The 19,004-nt window shown below is 49.8% G+C and overlaps 4 protein-coding genes across 4 annotated transcripts; 2 read left to right on the top strand and 2 right to left on the bottom strand.

The window, feature by feature from the left end:
- Nucleotides 1–7,717: 7,717 nt before the first annotated feature.
- Nucleotides 7,718–8,486, top strand: BJ212DRAFT_1312607 (uncharacterized protein). The gene is made up of 3 exons (XM_041334061.1): nucleotides 7,718–7,937; nucleotides 7,999–8,164; nucleotides 8,213–8,486. Exons 1-3 carry the CDS (start codon nucleotides 7,772–7,774, stop codon nucleotides 8,256–8,258), a joined length of 378 nt encoding a protein of 125 aa, XP_041200329.1. The 5' UTR covers nucleotides 7,718–7,771; the 3' UTR covers nucleotides 8,259–8,486.
- Nucleotides 8,487–8,967: 481 nt separating this feature from the next.
- Nucleotides 8,968–10,755, top strand: BJ212DRAFT_1572859 (WD40-repeat-containing domain protein; the record flags this gene model as incomplete). The annotated part of the gene is made up of 5 exons (XM_041342079.1): nucleotides 8,968–9,780; nucleotides 9,831–9,851; nucleotides 9,903–9,971; nucleotides 10,025–10,195; nucleotides 10,251–10,755. The coding sequence occupies 5 exons, from the start codon at nucleotides 8,968–8,970 to the stop codon at nucleotides 10,554–10,556; spliced, it is 1,380 nt and encodes a 459-aa protein (XP_041200328.1). The 3' UTR covers nucleotides 10,557–10,755.
- Nucleotides 10,756–10,864: 109 nt separating this feature from the next.
- BJ212DRAFT_55587 (uncharacterized protein) lies at nucleotides 10,865–11,834 on the bottom strand. The gene has a single exon (XM_041343500.1). It carries the CDS (start codon nucleotides 11,722–11,724, stop codon nucleotides 11,173–11,175), a length of 552 nt encoding a protein of 183 aa, XP_041200327.1. The 5' UTR covers nucleotides 11,725–11,834; the 3' UTR covers nucleotides 10,865–11,172.
- A 3,029-nt stretch (nucleotides 11,835–14,863) lies between these two features.
- Nucleotides 14,864–17,964, bottom strand: BJ212DRAFT_1312592 (WD40-repeat-containing domain protein). Its single transcript, XM_041334060.1, has 4 exons — nucleotides 17,794–17,964; nucleotides 16,206–17,730; nucleotides 15,977–16,154; nucleotides 14,864–15,925 (listed from the first exon to the last, which is right to left on the bottom strand). The coding sequence occupies exons 1-4, from the start codon at nucleotides 17,847–17,849 to the stop codon at nucleotides 15,060–15,062; spliced, it is 2,625 nt and encodes an 874-aa protein (XP_041200326.1). The 5' UTR covers nucleotides 17,850–17,964; the 3' UTR covers nucleotides 14,864–15,059.
- Nucleotides 17,965–19,004: the final 1,040 nt, after the last annotated feature.

Here is a 19,004-nt window from a genome sequence, read left to right as displayed (position 1 = left end):
GATCGGTTGAACTTGCGCACGAAACACCATAAGCGGAACCAATAGGCCGTATTTTCGAGCGTACTGAGAGGGTAGTTGCCAGACTCTTAGAGACTAAATGATACCCGCATGAACAAAAAGCTAATCTCCCTGAAATTACGATGGTACCACAGCGAAATTATTGATTCGTTGTATCCGTATGGTTATCTAGCAGTACAAGAACAGCGTCAAACGAGATCTCAGGTCGACTGATGTCGCAGAAAAATTATATCAGCCATATCATGGAAGCACAGCAACAGCAACCACGGCACCTCCTAGTACAGGAAACGCCTGAAAAAAGCGCTGAAAACATCGCCAACCTGTAAGTGGGACACCACGTGTGTACAGCAAGGTCAACATGTAAATTGAGTATCCTGTAGGAGATACAACCTAACGACTACTCACCAAAGCGCAGCCAAGTGACTGCTACTTCCTCGACTCTCCTGTTGACCGAGACACCGAACAAGAGTCAATGGCAGCCACCACAGGCAAAGCATCGTCCAAAGCGCCGACTCGAAAGGAACCGCCTTATGTCCAAATGACGCTCAAGGGTCATGAAAATGATGTTGACAGCATAACTTTCATCGTTGGGACTCGTCTCCTTGTCACTGGCTCCGAAGACAAGACTCTTCGGGTATGGGATCTGGACACGGGAAAACAAGTGGGAGAGCCTTTGTTGGGTCACGATGATGGCATCTGTAGTGTCGCAGGGTCCCCCGATGGGCGTTGGATTGTGAGTGGAGGCAGGAATGGAAGGATCCTGGTCTGGGAAGTCGCGACAAACAAGAGAGACCTCAAAAGAGTGCCCATCTCGTTCAACGGCCATAAGGGTGCTGTTTGGAGTCTCATGTTTGCACCAGACAGCGAGACATTTGCAAGTGCCTCATGGGACGAGACGGTATGCGTGTGGAAAAGGGAGACGGGAAAAATAATCCTGGGACCACTCAAAGTGGGCAGTCATGCACTCTCAGTGTCGTACTCCCCCGATGGGAAAAAACTGGCAGCAGGCACTCAGAAACACATCATCGTCTGGAATGCAGAAACAGGAAAAGAACTACTCAAAATAGACCAGCGGGCATACAGAGTCGTATTCACTCCAGATGGTCTCCATCTCATCAGTGTAGACTACAAAAACATCCGAATCTCAGATGCTACCACCGGTGACATCATTAAACAGTTTGACGCGCACACCGATAACATTTGCTCACTATCCATTGCTCCCAATGGTACAAAAATTGCAACCACATCATACGACAAGACGACGCGGTTCTTTGACCTAAGCACTTTCGAACCCATCGGCGAGCCACTCGAGCACCCTAGTGGCGTCTTCGGTCTGGCTTTTTCCGAGGACAGCCAGCTCATCGCCACAGGCTGTTGGGACAACCTCGTTCGCACATGGACAGTTCCTCTGACCGAATCAGAGAAGGAGTCGCAACAGGTGAGCAAATTCTCTTCTCGTGTCATGCTTCGTACTGACCTGTCATACAGTCCACACAGAAAATTCTCAAAGTAGGTTTTCATGGCCGCCGATTTGTACGATCCCTAACTTCACTCTTGCAGAAAACCATTTCAAGCACACAACCTCGCCCAAGACGCGCTCCGATACCGACCAGTGAGTTTTTCCGTGATGTAAGTCCATATGATACATGAGATTCGATTCACGTCTCACGATCCTTTGATAGTTTGATCCTGGACGCAACAACCGCGCTACTGCCACCACGCGCCATGCTGAAGGGTCCGGAATCAAGAACACGCTGAATCGTCTCTTTTCTCGCTCCTCCGCTTCCCAGGGCCATGCTCCTCGCCCACCCAATATTCCCCTTGTGGACGTCTCCGCCACACGAGGCAAATATGTAAGTTTGCCTGACCTTTCGAGTTCCATCTCGTGATGCTGACATTGTCTCGCAGCGCACCGCTAATGCCCACAGTGGAAAAAGACATCTGCCGTGGCCTAAATATCATCCTAATCAGAAAGCCCACGCTGGTGCCTCAAGCAGCAGCAAGGCAGCAGCAGGGACATCCAATTCCAATGTGATGAGTGGATCCACATCGGGACCCTTGCAGACAGGCAATACCAATGCTTCTTCTGCAATTAACGGACCCCTTTCTCCGCCGGGCGTCGAACGTGTTCCACACACCAACTGTTTTGCAGTCCTTGCAAGGTGCTTCCCGCGTCTATCGCGCACTCGACAAACCCGTCCATCCGCTTCAGGTTCCCCTTAGGCTTCCTGTCCTTTCCCTCGTTGCTGCAGATATTACTTCAAGATATTTCTGACATTCGATGATGCTCCCGGTAGATACCTCTTACCATACACACCATTCACTCGTTCAGCCGAAAGATATCAGTTGTAACAGGTTTCTTTATTTGCATGGATTGCTTGTACTAGCAGAATATATAACATTTGAGAGCCTTGCATGGCGTCTCATTACTCGCATGACCAACCTAGTGTATTAACGAGGCATCTATAAACTGATGCATACAAAAAACATAGTGCATTGGATGTCCTGATTTCAACATCCCCAGCATGAGCATAAAGTACTTAAAAGTCAAACACCGCGCACGGGGAGAGTAGCACGCAGATCACTACGCAGACATACGCATGTAACGCAACATTCGTGCACGCGACGAGAAGACTGTCGCATAACAACTACCGGCTCGCTCTGAAGAAAGAGAACCACCTGAAGACACCGACAGGCTGCCAAGATGCGACAAGAAGTGCAAGGGAGCTGGCCTAGCTGGTCATGGCGTCACCAGCCACGAACCAGTCCCACATATGTATACCAGTTCGCGCAGTCGTAGAGTGCGCGTGTAGGATCCACGGCAGTAGAATCGCTCACGTCATCTAGAACCAGTCACGCCCGATTGCGTTCCCGCATACTGGTTCTTCACGTCATCGAGATCTGCCGTGCTGCCCGGCTCTTGTAATCATATCCACTCATGCTGACCATGTCAGAAGCACGACCTTCAAACCAGTGGCATGTATCTTCTCGGTGCTCGTCAATAGCCACGTTCGATGGCGCGCAGACGAGAGTCTGACCGAGGTTATCTTGGTGAGATGATAGACGATCAAAGCAGAAGTTATCTTTCCAGTACCAGGAAGTACTGAATCAAACTAATGGGCTTCTGCAGAGCACTCTTGACTGAACGGTTAACACTTTTCTTGCTGCATGTACATGCGCCTTGATGTTCTGACCAACTTTGTCTCAAAGCCCTGTGTCCGTCAGCTCTACGCCCAAACACCACAGAAACTACTTATAATTCCATTTTCGAAACCCGACGTAGACGTCGAATCAGTCACGTATATCCGAATGATACATATCTTCGTTGAAATCCGTGAGTTTGTTATATGCCGACTGGCTAAATGTGAATGCGTTCAAACCTATGTCGCTGGCTCTTATTCTCTGGAATGTCCTGGGATGCTTAGCGTTGGCCTAACGTGTTTGGTATATGCGTCGGCGCTCATATCCTACATTCAGCCTCTCACAGATGATAAGACACGTCGAGCAGGGTACATATGATGGCCTGGAGTCTCTTGCGGGAATAGCCCCATGTCTCGTCCGTTTGAGGGCTGGTATCAGGAAAATCTGAAATTCTTATCGTACTTAATATCAGCTTTGAGACATTCTTTGCAGCTGACTGACTGCGAATATGTACATACAAGTAAATCAAAGTTCTTAGTTGTTCGCCTCGCCCCATCTGATAGAACCACACTCAGACACCGTGGACAGCACTGTCACTGCTCCAGGATATCCAATCGCAGATCTTCCAGCTCCCGCATCAAGGAGTCAGTATCGTTGCCTGACTGTACATGTCAACTAAAGCAAGTCATGATCATGGCCCTTCGCATGATGTGTCCGTCAGATCTATGCGAAAACACCAACGGGAACCACTTACAAGTTCCTTTTGATGTAAATGTCCATGTTCGTACCCCTGGCGCCCACGAGCATGAACCCATTCGAGTGAATCAGTCACGTATGTCCGGGTATTATCTTCGTCGCAATCTGCGAGCTTGTGATGTGCGACGCTTGAATGTGGAACTTATACCACTGGCTGTGGCTTTCAGGCAGGTCCAACGTCAGAATGTGAGATGCAGAGCAAGTCCAGTATTACGTGGGACGAACCATATATTGATGGGAGTAGTCGATGAGAATTGTAACAGTGGTGTCCTGTCATTAACGACGATGTATCGATAGCGGTTTGTGTGCAGAATCTCTTCTATGGACCATGTAGAGTTGCGCATCCAAACAGTGGCAGTTGAACCTGCGCATGAAATTTGATAAGCGGAATAAATAAGCATTGTCATCGAGCGTACTGAGAGGTTAATTGCCAGACTCTTAGAGACTGAATAACTTGCCCGCAGGAGCAAAAAGCTGGTCATGATGGTGGACCAAGGGTCCCCAAGGCAGTAATCCAGAGACAAGAGCATTCGGAGGTCCTCATAGCTTGGTCGGACGGCACATACACACGCACATAGCTCTCAGAGTAGAACATCATCATCCATCCACTCAGATCTCATAGCATAGCCTGCGTCCTAGCTCAATGGTACCACAACCAAACCATTGATTCGTTGCATCCATATGATTATCTAGCAGTACAAGAACGGCGTCAAACGAGATCTCAGATCGACTGATGTAGCAGAGAAATTGTATCAGCCATATCATGGAATCACAGTAAAAGCAATCACGGCGCCCACTAGTGCAGGGAACTCCTGAAAAAGCGCTGGAAATGTCACCAACTTGTATGCAGGACACCACGTGTGTACAGCAAGGTCAACATGTGGATTGAGTATCCTGTAGGAGACGCAATTGACCGAGACACCGAACAAGAGTCAATGGCAGCCACCATGGGCAAAGCATCATCCAAAGCGCCGACTCGAAAGGAATCACCCTATGTCCAAATGACGCTCAAGGATCATGAAGATCGCGTTTGCGGCGTAGCTTTCATCGCTGGGACACGTCTCCTTGTCACTAGCTCCGACGACAAGAGTCTTCGAGTGTGGGATCTGGACACGGGAAAACAAGCGGGAGAGCCCTTGCTGGGTCACGATGCCGAAGTCCGGAGGGTCGCAGCGTCCCCCGATGGGCGTTGGATTGTGAGTGGAGGAGAGAACGGAAGCATCTTGGTCTGGGAAGTTGCGACAAACAAGAGAGAGCTCAAAAGAGTGCCCATCTCGTTCAATGGCCATGAGCGTGTTGTTTGGGATGTTGCATTTGCACCGGACAACGCGACATTTGCAAGTGCATCAGATGACAAAACGGTATGCGTGTGGGAGAGGGAAAAGGGAGAAATAGTCCTTGGGCCACTCAAAGTGGGCAGCGACGCATACTCGGTGTCGTACTCCCCAGATGGGACAAAACTCGCAGCAGGCACTCAGAAACATGTCATCGTTTGGAATACAGAAACGGGAAAAGAGTTGCTGAAAATAGAACAGCGGGCATGGCGACTCGCATTCACTCCAGATGGTCTCCGTCTCGTCTGTGGAAGCTTTCGAAACATCCGAGTCTCAGATGCTACCACTGGAGACATCATCACACAGTTTGACGTGCACACCGATAACTTTCTGTCACTATCCATCGCTCCCAATGGCACAAAATTTGCCACCACTTCATGGGACAAGACGACGCGGTTCTTTGACCTGACCACATTCGAACCCATTGGCGAGCCACCCGAGCACCCTGGTGGCGTCTTCGGTCTGGCATTTGCCGAGGATAGCCAGCTCATCGCCACAGGCTGTTACGACAAGTTCGTTCGCACATGGACAGTTCCTCTGACCGAATCAGAGAAGGAGCTCCAACAGGTGAGCAAATTCTTTTTCATATCGTGCTTCGTATTAACCTGTCATACAGAAAATTCTCAAAGTACGCTTTCATGCCCGTCAATTTGTACGATCCCTAACTTCACTCCTGCAGAAAACCATCCCAAGCACACAGCCTCGCCCAAGACGCGCCCCAATACAGACCAGTAGGTTCTTCGACGACGTAAGTCCAAATGATATAGTAGATTCGATGCACGTTTCACGTTCCTTTGATAGTTTGATCCTGGACGCAATGACCGCGCTGCTACCACCACGCGCCATGCTGAAGGGTCCGGAATCAAGAACACGCTGAACCATTTCTTTTCTCGCTCCTCCGCTCCCCAGGGCCATGCTCCTCGCTTACCCAATATTCCCCTTGTGGACGTCCCCACTACACGAGGCAAACATGTAAGTTTGCCTGACCTTTCGAGTTCCATCTCGTGATGCTGATATTGTCTCGCAGCACACCGCTAATGCCCAGAGTGGAAAAAGATATCTGCCGAGGTCTGTACATCCTCCTCGTCGGAAAGTCCACGCTGGTGCCTCAAGCGGCAGCACGGCAGCAGCAGGGACATCCAATGTGACCTGTGGAATCACATCAGGACCCTTGCAGACAGGGAATACCAATGCTTCTGCTGCAACTAACAGACCCTCTTCTCCGCTGGACGTTGAACATGTTCCACACACCAGCTGCTTTGCAGTTCTCACAAGGTGCTTCCCGCGTCTATCACGCACTCGATAAACCCGTCCATCCGCTTCAGGTTCCCGCTAGGCTTCCTATCCCTCCCCTCGTTGCTGCAGATATTACTTCAATATACTTGTGACATTTGATGATACTCCCGATAGCTAGATAACTACTGCCATACGCACTATTCACTCGCTTAGCTGACAAGATATCAATCATAGTTGATTTTCTCGCTTGTATGGATTACTTATGCTAGCAGAGTAAATAATATTTAATAGCTTTGTTCTCCGGCGTCCCATCACTCACATGGCCAACCTAGTGTATTCAGAAAGCATCTTCAAACTGATGCATACAAGAAACATAGTGCATTGCATATTCTGATTTCGACATCCCCAGCATCAGTATCGAGTTCTTAAAAGTCAAACACTGCGTACGCGAAGAGCAGCACGCAGACCACTGCATAGACATCCGGATGGATGGTAACATCGTGCGCGACGAGGAGACCGTCGCATACCAACCACTGGCCCGCCCTGAAGAGGAGGGATAACCTGAAGATACCAACAGGCTACCAATATGTGAAAGAGGCGCAGGGGAGCCAGTCTAAGCTGACCATGGCATCGCGAGCGATGAATCAGTCCAGCACATACCAGTTCGCGAAGCTATACAGAGTGCACGGATCAGCCCATGGAGGGAAAAACAGCGCGTCATCCATCGATGGCGCAAAGACAAGAGATTACCTAGAGGAGATGACAGACGATCGAAGCAGAAGTTGAATCTCTTCAGTACCAGGAAGCCCCTGGATCAAATAATGAGCTTTTGACTGCATACATTTGAGAGTGGTCGAGCTCAGGAAGACATGGCGCAGAGAAACACTTCAGCATCTGCGTGCGGAGAAACTGGTGCGCAAGATCATGTCCGAGAAACTTGTGATACTAGCGAGTGGTTTTATTACATCAAAAATTTAGAGAAATAGACGTACGATGCATCAATTAGCACACTCCTTCTTCATGCACCCGCACCTTGACTTTCTCACCAAATTTGTCTCGACACACTTGTGTCCGTCAGCTCTATGGCCAAACACCACAGAAACTACTTACAATTCCATTTGCGAAACCCGGCGTAGACGTCCACATTTATAAGGGAATCAGTCACGGATATCCGAATGATATCTTCATCAGAATCCGTGAGTTTGTTCTATGGAAACTGGCTACGGTTCCCAACGTGAATATTTTCAAACCTATGCCGCTGGCTCTCGTTCTCGGGACAGCATGAGATGCTTAGCATTGACCTAATGTGCTTGGTATGTGCATCAGCACTTTTATCCTACACTCATCCCTCTCAACATGTTGAACAGGGCACAAATGATGACCGTAGAGCCTCATACGGCAACAGTCTCTTGTCTTGTGCGTGTGAAACCATATTGCGACAATCTAGGGTTCCTTACCATCGCTCAGTATCAGCTTTGAGACCTTTTCTGCAGAGCTGCGAATGTGCACGTACCAGCAAATACAAGTTCTTTATTGTTCTCCTCGCCTGCTCTAATGGCAGATTCCATGAAGAGTGTCCTGTCGCTACTCCAGAATATCCAATCGCAGACTTCCGCATCAAGGAGTCAGTGTTGTTGCCTGACTATACACGTCAACTATAGCACATCATCAGCACGACCCTTCTGTGTCCGTCAGATCAAAGCCAAAACATCAAAGGGACCACTCACAATGTCCTTGTTGAAACCAGACGTATACGTCTATGTTCGAACCTAGCGCTTACGAGCATGAGTCCATTCGAGGGAATATATCCTGATAATATCTTCGTTGCAATCCGGAGTTTGTGATATGCGAAGTTAGCCTGGAACCCATGTTTTCCTGAAAGGTCTTATGCAAGGCCATGAAGAATAATATATTGGTGGGAGTAATCCATAAGAATGCATGTAACAGTGGTGTCTTGTCATTAATGACGCTGTGTTCATAGCAGTTTGTGTGCAGAATCTCGCGTATATGGAACGTGATGCATAATTGCACGTCCAAACGGTGATGGTTGAACTTCCGCATGAAATGTTATAAACGGAATTAATAAGCCATGTCATTGAGCGTACTGAGAGGGTAGTTGCCAGACTCTAAGAGACTAAGTGATACCCTCAGGTACAAAAAGCTGGTCTCCCTGGGGGTATGATGGTACTACAGCCAAACCATTGATTCGTTGCATCCATATGGTCATCTAGCAACACAAGAACAGCGTAAAAGCACAGTAAAGGCAACCACGGCACCTCCTAATACAGGAAACTCCTGAAAAAGCGCTGAAAATCTCGCCAACCTGTATGCGGGTCCCGGGACACCACGTGTGTACAGCAAGGTCAACATGTGGATTGAATATCCTGTAGGAGATCCAACCTAACGACTGCTCACCAAAGCGCAGCCAAGTGATTGTTACTCCCTTGACGCTCCTGTTGACCGAGACACCGAACAAGAGTCAATGGCAGCCACCACGGGCAAAGCATCGTCCAAAGCGCCAACTCGAAAGGAACCACCTTATGTCCAAATGACGCTCAAGGGTCATGAAAATGATGTTGACAGCATAACTTTCATCGCTGGGACTCGTCTCCTTGTCACTGTCGCCCAAGACAAGACTCTTCGGGTGTGGGATCTGGACACGGGAAAACAAGTGGGAGAGCCTTTGTTGGGTCACGATGATGGCATCTGTAGTGTCGCAGGGTCCCCCGATGGGCGTTGGATTGTGAGTGGAAGCAGGAATGGAAGGATCCTGGTCTGGGAAGTTGCGACAAACAAGAGAGAGCTCAGAAGAGTGCCCATCTCGTTCAAGGGTGCTGCTTTGAGTCTCATATTTGCACCGGACAGCGAGACATTTGCAAGTACAACATGGGACTCAACGGTATGCGTGTGGAAGAGGGAGACGGGAAAAATGATCCTGGGACCACTCGAAGTGGGCAGTCATGCGTTCTCAGTGTCGTACTCCCCGGATGGGAAAAAACTGGTAGCAGGCACTCAGGCACACATCATCGTCTGGAATGCAGAAACGGGAAAAGAATTACTCAAAATAGAACAGGGGGCATACAGAGTCGCATTCACTCCAGATGGTCTCCATCTCATCAGTCTAGACGGCGACATCCGAATCTCAGATACTATCACCGGAGACACCATCAAACAGTTTGACCCACATACCGATGACATTTACTCACTATCCATTGCTCCCAATGGCACCAAATTCGCAACCACTTCACGCGACAAGACAGTTCCTCTGACCGAATCAGAGAAGGACTCCCAACAGGTGAGCAAATTCTCTTCTCGTATCATGCTTCGTACTGACCTGTCATACAGTCCACACAGACAATTCTCAAAGTACGTTTTCGTGCCCACCGATTTGTACGATCCCTGATTTTACTCCTGCAGAAAACCATCCCAAGCACACAGCCTCGCCCAAGACGTGCTCCAATACCGACCAGTGAGTTCTTTCGTGATGTAAGTCCATATGATACATTAGATTCGATGCACGTCTCACGATCCTTTGATAGTTTGATCCTGGACGCAATGACCGCGCTGCAACCACCACGCGCCATGCTGAAGGGTCCAGAATCAAGAACATGATGAATCGTCTTTTTTCTCGCTCTTCCTCTCCCCAGGGCCATACTCCTCGCCCACCCAACATTCCCCTTGTGGACGTCTCTGCTACACGGGGCAAATATGTAAGTTTGCCTGACCTTTCGACACCCGTCTCACGATGCTGATGTTGTCTCGCAGCGCACCGCTAATGCCCACAGTGGAAAAAGACATCTGCCGAGGCCTGTACAGCCTCGTCGGAAAGCCCACGCCGGTGCCTCAAGCAGCAGCACGGCAGCAGCAGGGACATCCAATGTGATGAGTGGATCCACATCGGGACCCTTGCAGACAGGCAATACCAATAATTCTTCTGCAACTAACAGACCCCCTTCTCCGCCGGGCGTCGAACATGTTCCACACACCAGTTGCTTTGCAGTTCTTGCAAGGTACTTCCCGCGTCTATCGCGCACTCGACAAACTCGTCCATCCGCTTCAGGTTCCCCTTAGACTTCCTGTCCTTTCCCTCGTTGCTGCAGATATTACTTCAAGATGTTTCTGACATTCGATGATGCTCCCGGTACATACCTCTTACCATACACACCATTCACTCGTTCAGCCGAAAGATATCAGTTGTAACAGGTTTCTTTATTTGCATGGATTGCTTGTACTAGCAGAATATATAACATTTGAGAGCCTTGCATGGCGTCTCATTACTCGCATGACCAACCTAGTGTATTAACGAGGTATCTATAAACTGATGCATACAAAAAACATAGTGCATTGGATGTCCTGATTTCAACATCCCCAGCATAAGCATAAAGTACTTAAAAGTCAAACACCGCGCACGGGGAGAGTAGCACGCAGATCACTACGCAGACATACGCATGTAACGCAACATTCGTGCACGCGACGAGAAGACTGTCGCATAACAACCACCGGCTCGCTCTGAAGAAAGAGAACTACCTGAAGACACCGACAGGCTGCCAAGATGCGACAAGAAGTGCAAGGGAGCTGGCCTAGCTGGTCATGGCGTCACCAGCCACGAACCAGTCCCACATATACCAGCTCGCGCAGTCGTAGAGTGCGCGTGTAGGATCCGCGGCAGTAGAATAGCTCACGTCATCTAGAACACAGTCATGCCCGATTGCGTTCCCGCATACTGGCTCTTCACGTCGTCAAGGTCTGTCGTGCCATCCTGGCTCTTATAATCATACCCGCTCATGCTGGCCACGTCAGAAGCACCGGCAGCAGAGGAGAAGGAGCCACGCCTCTGTAAGCGATCTGACTGCGAGAATGCCATGGCAGAACCGCCGATGCTTGCGGTGCTTGGCGGTCCAGCATCCTGGGAGATGATGGAACTGGCGTAGCTGCCGTACGCACTGCGCTTCCCAACACCCCCAGAGCCACGCGGTATACCAGGACCAAATCCACCAGCTGCAGCGAACATGGGAAGCCCAGAAGAATAAGTGGCTTGCGAGCGTAGAGACTGCACGTCAGACGGGATGTATCCAAGAGCATCATGGGTGCGGTAGAAACTAGTGTCGAACCGACTTGGTGTACCAGATCTGCCTGCACCTGCAGTGTTGGGGATATAGTCCCGTGCATTTGTCTCGTGGCGACGGAACTGGTCCATGGACTTCACAAGGGAGCGACGAGGTTTGCTGAATTGGATCATGCTCGGCTGTAAGTTGTTCAGTGGGCCCTCGACAAGGGTATTGTGTTCCTTGTAGTGCGTAAGAAGGTAGTGCCACAGTGGATGCTACAAGAATCGATCAGCGAACTGCAGGATCAACTACCATATTGACTTGCCTTGCTGAGGACCTTTGGATTTCCAAGGATGACGACCCCGTACTTTGCACGAGTTAAAGCCACGTTCAAACGACGAGGGTCATTCAAGAAACCGATGCCCTGGTGCTCGTTGCTTCTAACGCAGCTCAAAATAATATAATCCTTCTCTCGTCCTTGGAAGGCGTCGACACTGGCCACCTCGATGTCCTTATACAGCTCCTTCTTGAGAGACCCGTTGAACTGCATATAGTTGACAATATAGGAACGTTGACCCTCGTACGGAGTGACAACGCCGATTTGATTAGGCACGACACCCGACTTGAAGAACTTGGTCACGATCTTCTCGACGTTTGATGCTTCCGTCCTGGGACCAGTAATGAGCAGGTGCAAATAGTAAACGATAGCATGGGAAGTACCTATTGAGGAACGAAGTTCCACTGGAGGATATTTCTTCCTGACCAAGGTTCTGGTAGAAGAACATCGGGGTGTCCGGAGCGGGCCACGGGAAATCAACATTCTTGCGAAGACGCTCGGGAGCAGTGACGCCGTTCTGTAGTGTGCCCTCATAGAACATGTTTGAGGGGAACTCAGACAAACAAGGGTGCATGCGGTACTGCACTTGCAGACGAATGGGTCTATTGCCGAGTACAACCAGACGTTCGAAGAGCGATTGTGTCAGACCAGCGCGCGCAGCTTTTTTGTTCATGATAACCGGTCCAAGCTGCTGATGATCGCCGACGAGGACAACCTGCTTACACCCAAGTACCAGAGGGATCATACATTCTGGTTCAAGGTTAGTTAATGACTAATTCGTTAAAGGATAAAAGCTGCGCACCTGGCTCAGCAGCTTGCGTGGCTTCGTCGATTAACACCGTCCTGAACTTGAGTTTGTTGAGGCGAGGATCACCAGCACCCACGCACGTGCAGCAGATAACATCCGCAGCACCCAAAATCTCCTTCTCGCACTGCCTGATCAATGTCTTGTACTTCCTCTCATCGTTGGAGCTCAATTCTCCCTGTTCGTTCTTCAGCATGATCAACTTCTGCAACTCCACGTGAGTTGTGTTATTTGCCACTTGTTGGTGCAGGGTCAAGAACGCGACGCTAGAGTCTAGGGCTTCGCGAGATTTGGCGGTCAGACGCACAACCTTCAAACCAGTGGCGTGAATCTTTTCAGTGAGCTGGTCAACAGCCACGTTCGACGGTGCGCAAACAAGAACTTGACCAGGATTCATCTTGGCAAGATGATACACGATTGAAGCAGAAGTTACGGTCTTTCCAGTACCAGGAGGGCCCTGGATCAAACTGATGGGCTTCTGCAGAACGCTTTTGACTGCATACATTTGAGAGTGGTTGAGCTCGGGAAGACCTGGCGCAGAGAAACGTTTAGGCATCTGCGTGCGGAGAACCTGGGGGGCAAGATCATGCCCAAGAAGCTTGTGATACTGGCGAGGGGCTTAGTGACTTCAATAGGATATAGAGGGATGAACGTACAATGTAACCATTCACGCTCTTCTCATCGACTGCAAACGTCTTCATCGCCAACTGCATCCTATCAAAGCTGGTAGATTTCCAGACAAAATCTGCCGCAAAGTTATGAGTGCAATCGGTAGGTACACCCTCGGTTCGTCGTAATTCAAGCCCAATCTCGTCGGAAATGTCTAGAAAATAAGCATAAGTACAATACCTTGTCTCGTGATGTAAAGCTTACTGTTCGGAATCTTGATAACGTGTCCTACCCCATCCCAAGCTTTATGCAGTTCGCCCTGGTACCTCAACCGTAATTCATCACCCACTGCAAGTCTGACTTCACCACTCTCAAGCTTGGGCAAGCAAAACCACGCAACTCTCTTCTGGTTCAAACCAACATCCCATCGAACAGTGATATCAGTCTGAGTCTGACTCTCCTTCAAGCGTTTATCATAATCAGCCTCGATCTTGACAAGAGGTCCGAAAATATTCTGGTACTGATATGCGTCCTCGTAGTGGAGAAGGATAGGCTGCGGTTCATCGTCGACACCGGGCTTCTCGAGGTCCTCCAGCGTGGCGTTGGCGTTTTCACGCCATAGATCTTCTAAGCGATTGATCTGGTTGAATGATATCTGACGAGATCGAAGTTGTTCGGTTTCGGTGGGAGGCTTCACTAGCCACGAAAGGAAAGATCTGTCATCGATCAACGGTGCCCATAGGGAAGCGTTCCAAGACATATCCTTGCTGACTGTCGCACAGGGCTGGCTGTATATATCCCATGAATATGACGAGTCTCAATACTAGCCTGGCAGACTCACCGACACAGAAGGATAACAACAGTATCGCTCTTTGCGGGGATAAATCCCAGCATAAACACATTTTTGCTTCCACAATTATAGCATTCCGGAGTGGTTTCCCCGAGCGGGCTCTCGGCATGCAAGATCACCTCCTTATGCTTTGCGCGTACTAGATGGTTCACGATATGTGAAGCGGAAGTATTGCCGCGCGAGTTGCAGAACCATTTAGAGCACACAAGACACTTCACGACGGAGGCTGGCGAGTGAATTCCGCAATAGCTGAGTGGAACCGATATGGATTGAGTCATGTCCCTTGAATAATACGTATAAAACTTACCTGCAGGCATGAGGAGGGAGATCTACGGTACCCTCGTCTTTGAGGTCGTCAAGAACAGCATAGAAATCTTCGTCTACACCAGTTCTTGGCGTGTGATGGTGGTGCCCTTCGTGTCCATTGTTGTACGAGGATGTTTGGGAGCGATCGTCTACGATGGAGAGGCTTTCTAGGTCGACTGGCGTTCCAATGTTGGTAGTTGCAGTATAGACAGAGGAATTATCGTCTACGACGCTGGTAGCGCCGCCGTACGATGAAGCAGAGTCCGTATATTGAAAGTTGTCGAAACTGTCCATGGTGGTTTGCGGTAAAATGTTCTTTACGGCTTGCCACCTCAGCATCATTAAACATTTTCCCACACTCAGATCCAAGCATGGGGAAATTGATTCCGCGGACAAGATTCAGTTGCAACAGTCCTCAGGCTCGAATACAACAACGAATGAATTTTAATTCTATTGCGACTGATACAAATGTTTGAATACTGCGAATGACAATGATCCAAGTCCCCATCCATACGGACGTCAAGATGCCACAAAATATGTACCGCCAGACATAATGAAAACAGCCAGATAAAATAAAAAAGAGAATGAGCGACTTTGGTTTAGGATGCATTACATACAATTAACGCCTTTGCTTCTGGCGTATTCTGGGACGCGTGGGCGTCTCATTGATGGGTGGTAAGCGTGCAGGGATTCCATCCGCTGGGTGCGAGATTGCTCTGCCTGAAGGTTCGCCAAGGACTGGGCGATTGCGTTGATGACCAGAGGGTTTGGAAGGGGGCGCCCACTTTGATGCCCTGATGCCTTCCACTCGCTCCATTGGCACATCTTCGACTTCGACAGCTAGCGGTTGGCTGCTGTCACGCGCACATTCCTGAGGTTCTTCGGGCTCTGCAGACTCCTCAGAAACTTCAACTTCGAGGTCCTGGTCCATGGCGTCTACATCTGCTTGTTCTATTTCCTCCACCTCATCTTCCTCCTCAGTGTCGTCATCATAGAAACCACTTGGAGGCTCTCCAATCCATTCATCCTCATCAGAGCCAAAGTCCCACACATCAAGCACTGTAGCAGGATTTCGATTGCTGGCAGCAACACACCAGCGGCCCTCGAAGACCACCTGCCAAACACCCTGGATGCCTGTCAGGAGATCACGGACGACGGAACCATCGCGCACGTTCCACATCTTGAGCGTACCATCTGACCCGCTGAGCACCTTGAACTCGTCATGTTGGAAGCACGTAATAGCGCCCGTATGGGCAGCAAGGGTGTGGCGCAGCTCTCCAGATTCAGGATCCCATATACGCAAAGTAGAGTCGGCAGCGGCGGAGACGAGGTGGGAAGGGGAGAGGCCGAGCAAGCCGACGAGCGATGTGTGCCCAGTCAATGTATGTTGACACTGTCCTGTTCGTAAGTTCCAAACACGAACAGTGCCATCCATGGACCCCGAACAGGCGATCTGACGGTGGATATCAAGTACAACGCTATATACTAGTGACGACGCTTTAGTAACAGGGTTTTGAGGTAAACAGGGATACAAACCTTTCTGTGTGTGGCCCACAAGCACCCATTTACATTCGCCAGTGACGATGTCCCATATTCTTACAGTACAGTCATAGCTGCCAGATACAAGGGTGCGGCCACGGGCGGCGAGGGCACGAACTGCGTGGTCATGACCTTCTAGATGCATTTTATGATACGGATTATCATCTGCATCCTCCTGCATCGAAGATATGAGAACAAAATACGAATTGCTTTATACGAATCTTACGTCAGCTGGGTCAGCCTCAGAGTCATCTGCACCATAGCATCTGTACTCAGGATCGTCGGGACGAGGTAAAGTCCACACACGAAGGGAGTGATCACGGCTGCCAGTCACGATCACTGACCGCTTTGGCCATTTTTCCTTCGTTATGACACCGCCCTCGCCTTCGATTTCGATCCACTCTGGCTTGACGATAGCCAGACATCGGACAGTGCTCGTATGGCCGCCAAATATATGCGTACATCGACCAGTTGCAAGATTCCAAATTCGGACTGTGCGGTCAGTCGACCCACTGACGAGCGTGTCTTTACAAGCGGCAAGCGCCCACACGCCACCTTCATGGCCATCCAGCATTTGCAGGAGTTCACCTGTCAAAGGGGAGTACACATGAATTGAGTGATCATCGGACGCGGATATTATGCGTCCGTGTGAAAGAAGAAGACAAGTGACAACAGAGGAACCGTGTGCGGGGAAGGATCGATGTTTCGGATTCTCGTTGTCCACCCATCGAGTTCGAGTGAGTTGTCGGGATTTGAAGAGCATCTTATATGGATGAGAGAGGGGAAGGGTCTGGGGAGTAGGTGATATATTGAGGCGGCGTCTGGCATAGATCGAGTGCGCAAAAGCTCGCTCTGTAACGCCTCCGAACCAGATCTTGGTGCTTTTGAGTAGATCCGACCAAAGTACAGGATCAGAATCGATGATGGCGCGCCAAGCTTTGGATACTCTGGAGGCACGAACTACAGTAGAATAAGGAAGGAAACTCAGAACATGGGATGCAAGTTCTGGGGGAAGTAAGGTTAAGAAATCACGCGCTAGAGTCGGAGTCAGAATAGAATGCAGTGTCCGCAGAACAGGCAAGGGAGAATGCCGTAATAAAGTAAGGAGGAAATGAGACTGCAACGGTTGCGGCAGGCTTGTAAAATGTGATAAAAGAGAGGGAAGAGTAAGAAGGGTCGTTAGGGCAAGATCCGGTTGCAGTGGCGCTTGAGGTTGGGGGGAAGAGGCACCGCTAGGAGGCGCAGAAGGCCATATAGTCTGTGGTGGTGGTGACCCATGAGGAGATGGTAACGGTGATGGAGGTGCGGCTGCATTCAAAGTAGTAATTGGTGGAAGATGCGTCGCCCTTGCTTTTTTTCGAGGAGGCGTATGTGTTTCGCGCTCAGTTGTGGGCTCCACGCCTTCCATCATATTGTCAGCGCCGTGTGACCTTTTCCTGCCATAGCGCTCAACGGCCTCCGCCAGCCCAACAACCTTGCTTGAACTGCCGGTTGAGTCGGGTCTTATCATTGTCCAGCCCTTGCCACTCGGAACTGGCTCCTCCTCGTCCAGATCTCCTTCGCCGTCTGTCCCGTCGCGGAATGTCGCACGGGAACCATTAGGAAATACAAGGGGGAATCTCTTGATGGATGAGGGAAAATTAGCGTGCAGCAAAGGATATTCTCTAGGGTCCTTTGGCTCAGCCGGAGGTGGAAGCGGTGGCAACTGTATCGGCGCGTAAGTGGTCGTGGTCGTCGTGGTCGTGACTACCCTGGATAGCAAGTATATGCGTCAATAAAGGCTCAGATAAGCTAGAATAACGAGTAGAACGTACGTCGTGGTGTTAACCGACGGTGCAAGGACCAGCGACGGGCGCTGCTGGTGGGTCATGACGATGAGCAAGTTGTTATCCTTAAACGTTTCGCGCTGTGGCCGAGCCACCCTCCCCCACACAACCAAGCTTGGTCATATTTGAGCGGAGCTTCAATTTACCCATATCGGCATCTTCTGCCGTGTACCTAAAACCAAAGTCGTCTGCCATAGTCTGCATGTTCCAGTTTTTATATCAAGACAGGTTAAGCCGTCCAAAATCCCTGGTGATGCTGTTACCTTGTTACTTCCCAGTTCTTTGGCTCTTTCGATCTCAATTCATAGCACACGCCAGTCAAAATCTATCAGTTTTGTACCTTGCACAGGCCGCCGAGTCGAGAAGCACCGAACCATGTCTGTTTCCCTCACTGTAATCTGATTACTACTTCGCTGTGATTGTTACCTCCCTACCGAATGGATCTAGTCCGGGACGACCAAGACGCTGTAAAAGTCACAATCCATGTCCATACCTCCAACTGTGGTTCCATGAGCATTTTCTTCTTAATTTTTGGCTTTTGCTCCTCCAGATTGGTGACATGTCATTCGGACGCTGAGCAAGAGATGGAACATCTCGCTTCGTGCACGCATTCGTTCCCATTCTTAAATGAATGTGGCGATCCTCTTGAAGATCGCTACCACGGCCGCCACTAAGCACCACTTCACCAGGCACTGATCTCAGTGTGCATTGTTATCCGCGCCACGCGCTCGCTAGTCTTTGGTCAATGTCGATATCCATGTGTTCCACCGCGATATTTGACGGGTCCCGTCCCATATAAGTTCACAATTTGCCAAGGCCGTGTCAGTAATTTACGAATAAATGACAAGTCGACGAATCCCACTTCTCTTCGTTTCCGCCTCCGCCACCCACATCACCCCGCACCACATGCCCACGAATAACTCTCTGAAATCCCAAGCACATTCAAGTTTACTTGTTTTGATCACACTCTGACGAGCGCGCTTGATTGCAGGAATATTGATATCTTGTCAATAATGGGTCTTGCGAACAACAAGACTCACTATACTACCTCGTCTCAGCTATCGTTATGCCCATCTTGGAGGTTTCTTCTCCATCCAAAGGAGACTATTCGATGCATTTCTCCATCACTGGTGACCAATACCGGCGCTCTAGCAGCGTCTACGCACCGCGGATCATTTTTTTGCCTCGGAATTACCCGT

The sequence above is a fragment of the Suillus subaureus genome (assembly GCF_016647635.1).
Source record: "Suillus subaureus strain MN1 chromosome Unknown BJ212scaffold_1, whole genome shotgun sequence".
Classification (NCBI taxonomy): domain Eukaryota; kingdom Fungi; phylum Basidiomycota; class Agaricomycetes; order Boletales; family Suillaceae; genus Suillus; species Suillus subaureus.
Note: the sequence above shows the minus strand (reverse complement) of the source record. Positions and strands in the feature narration are given on the sequence as shown.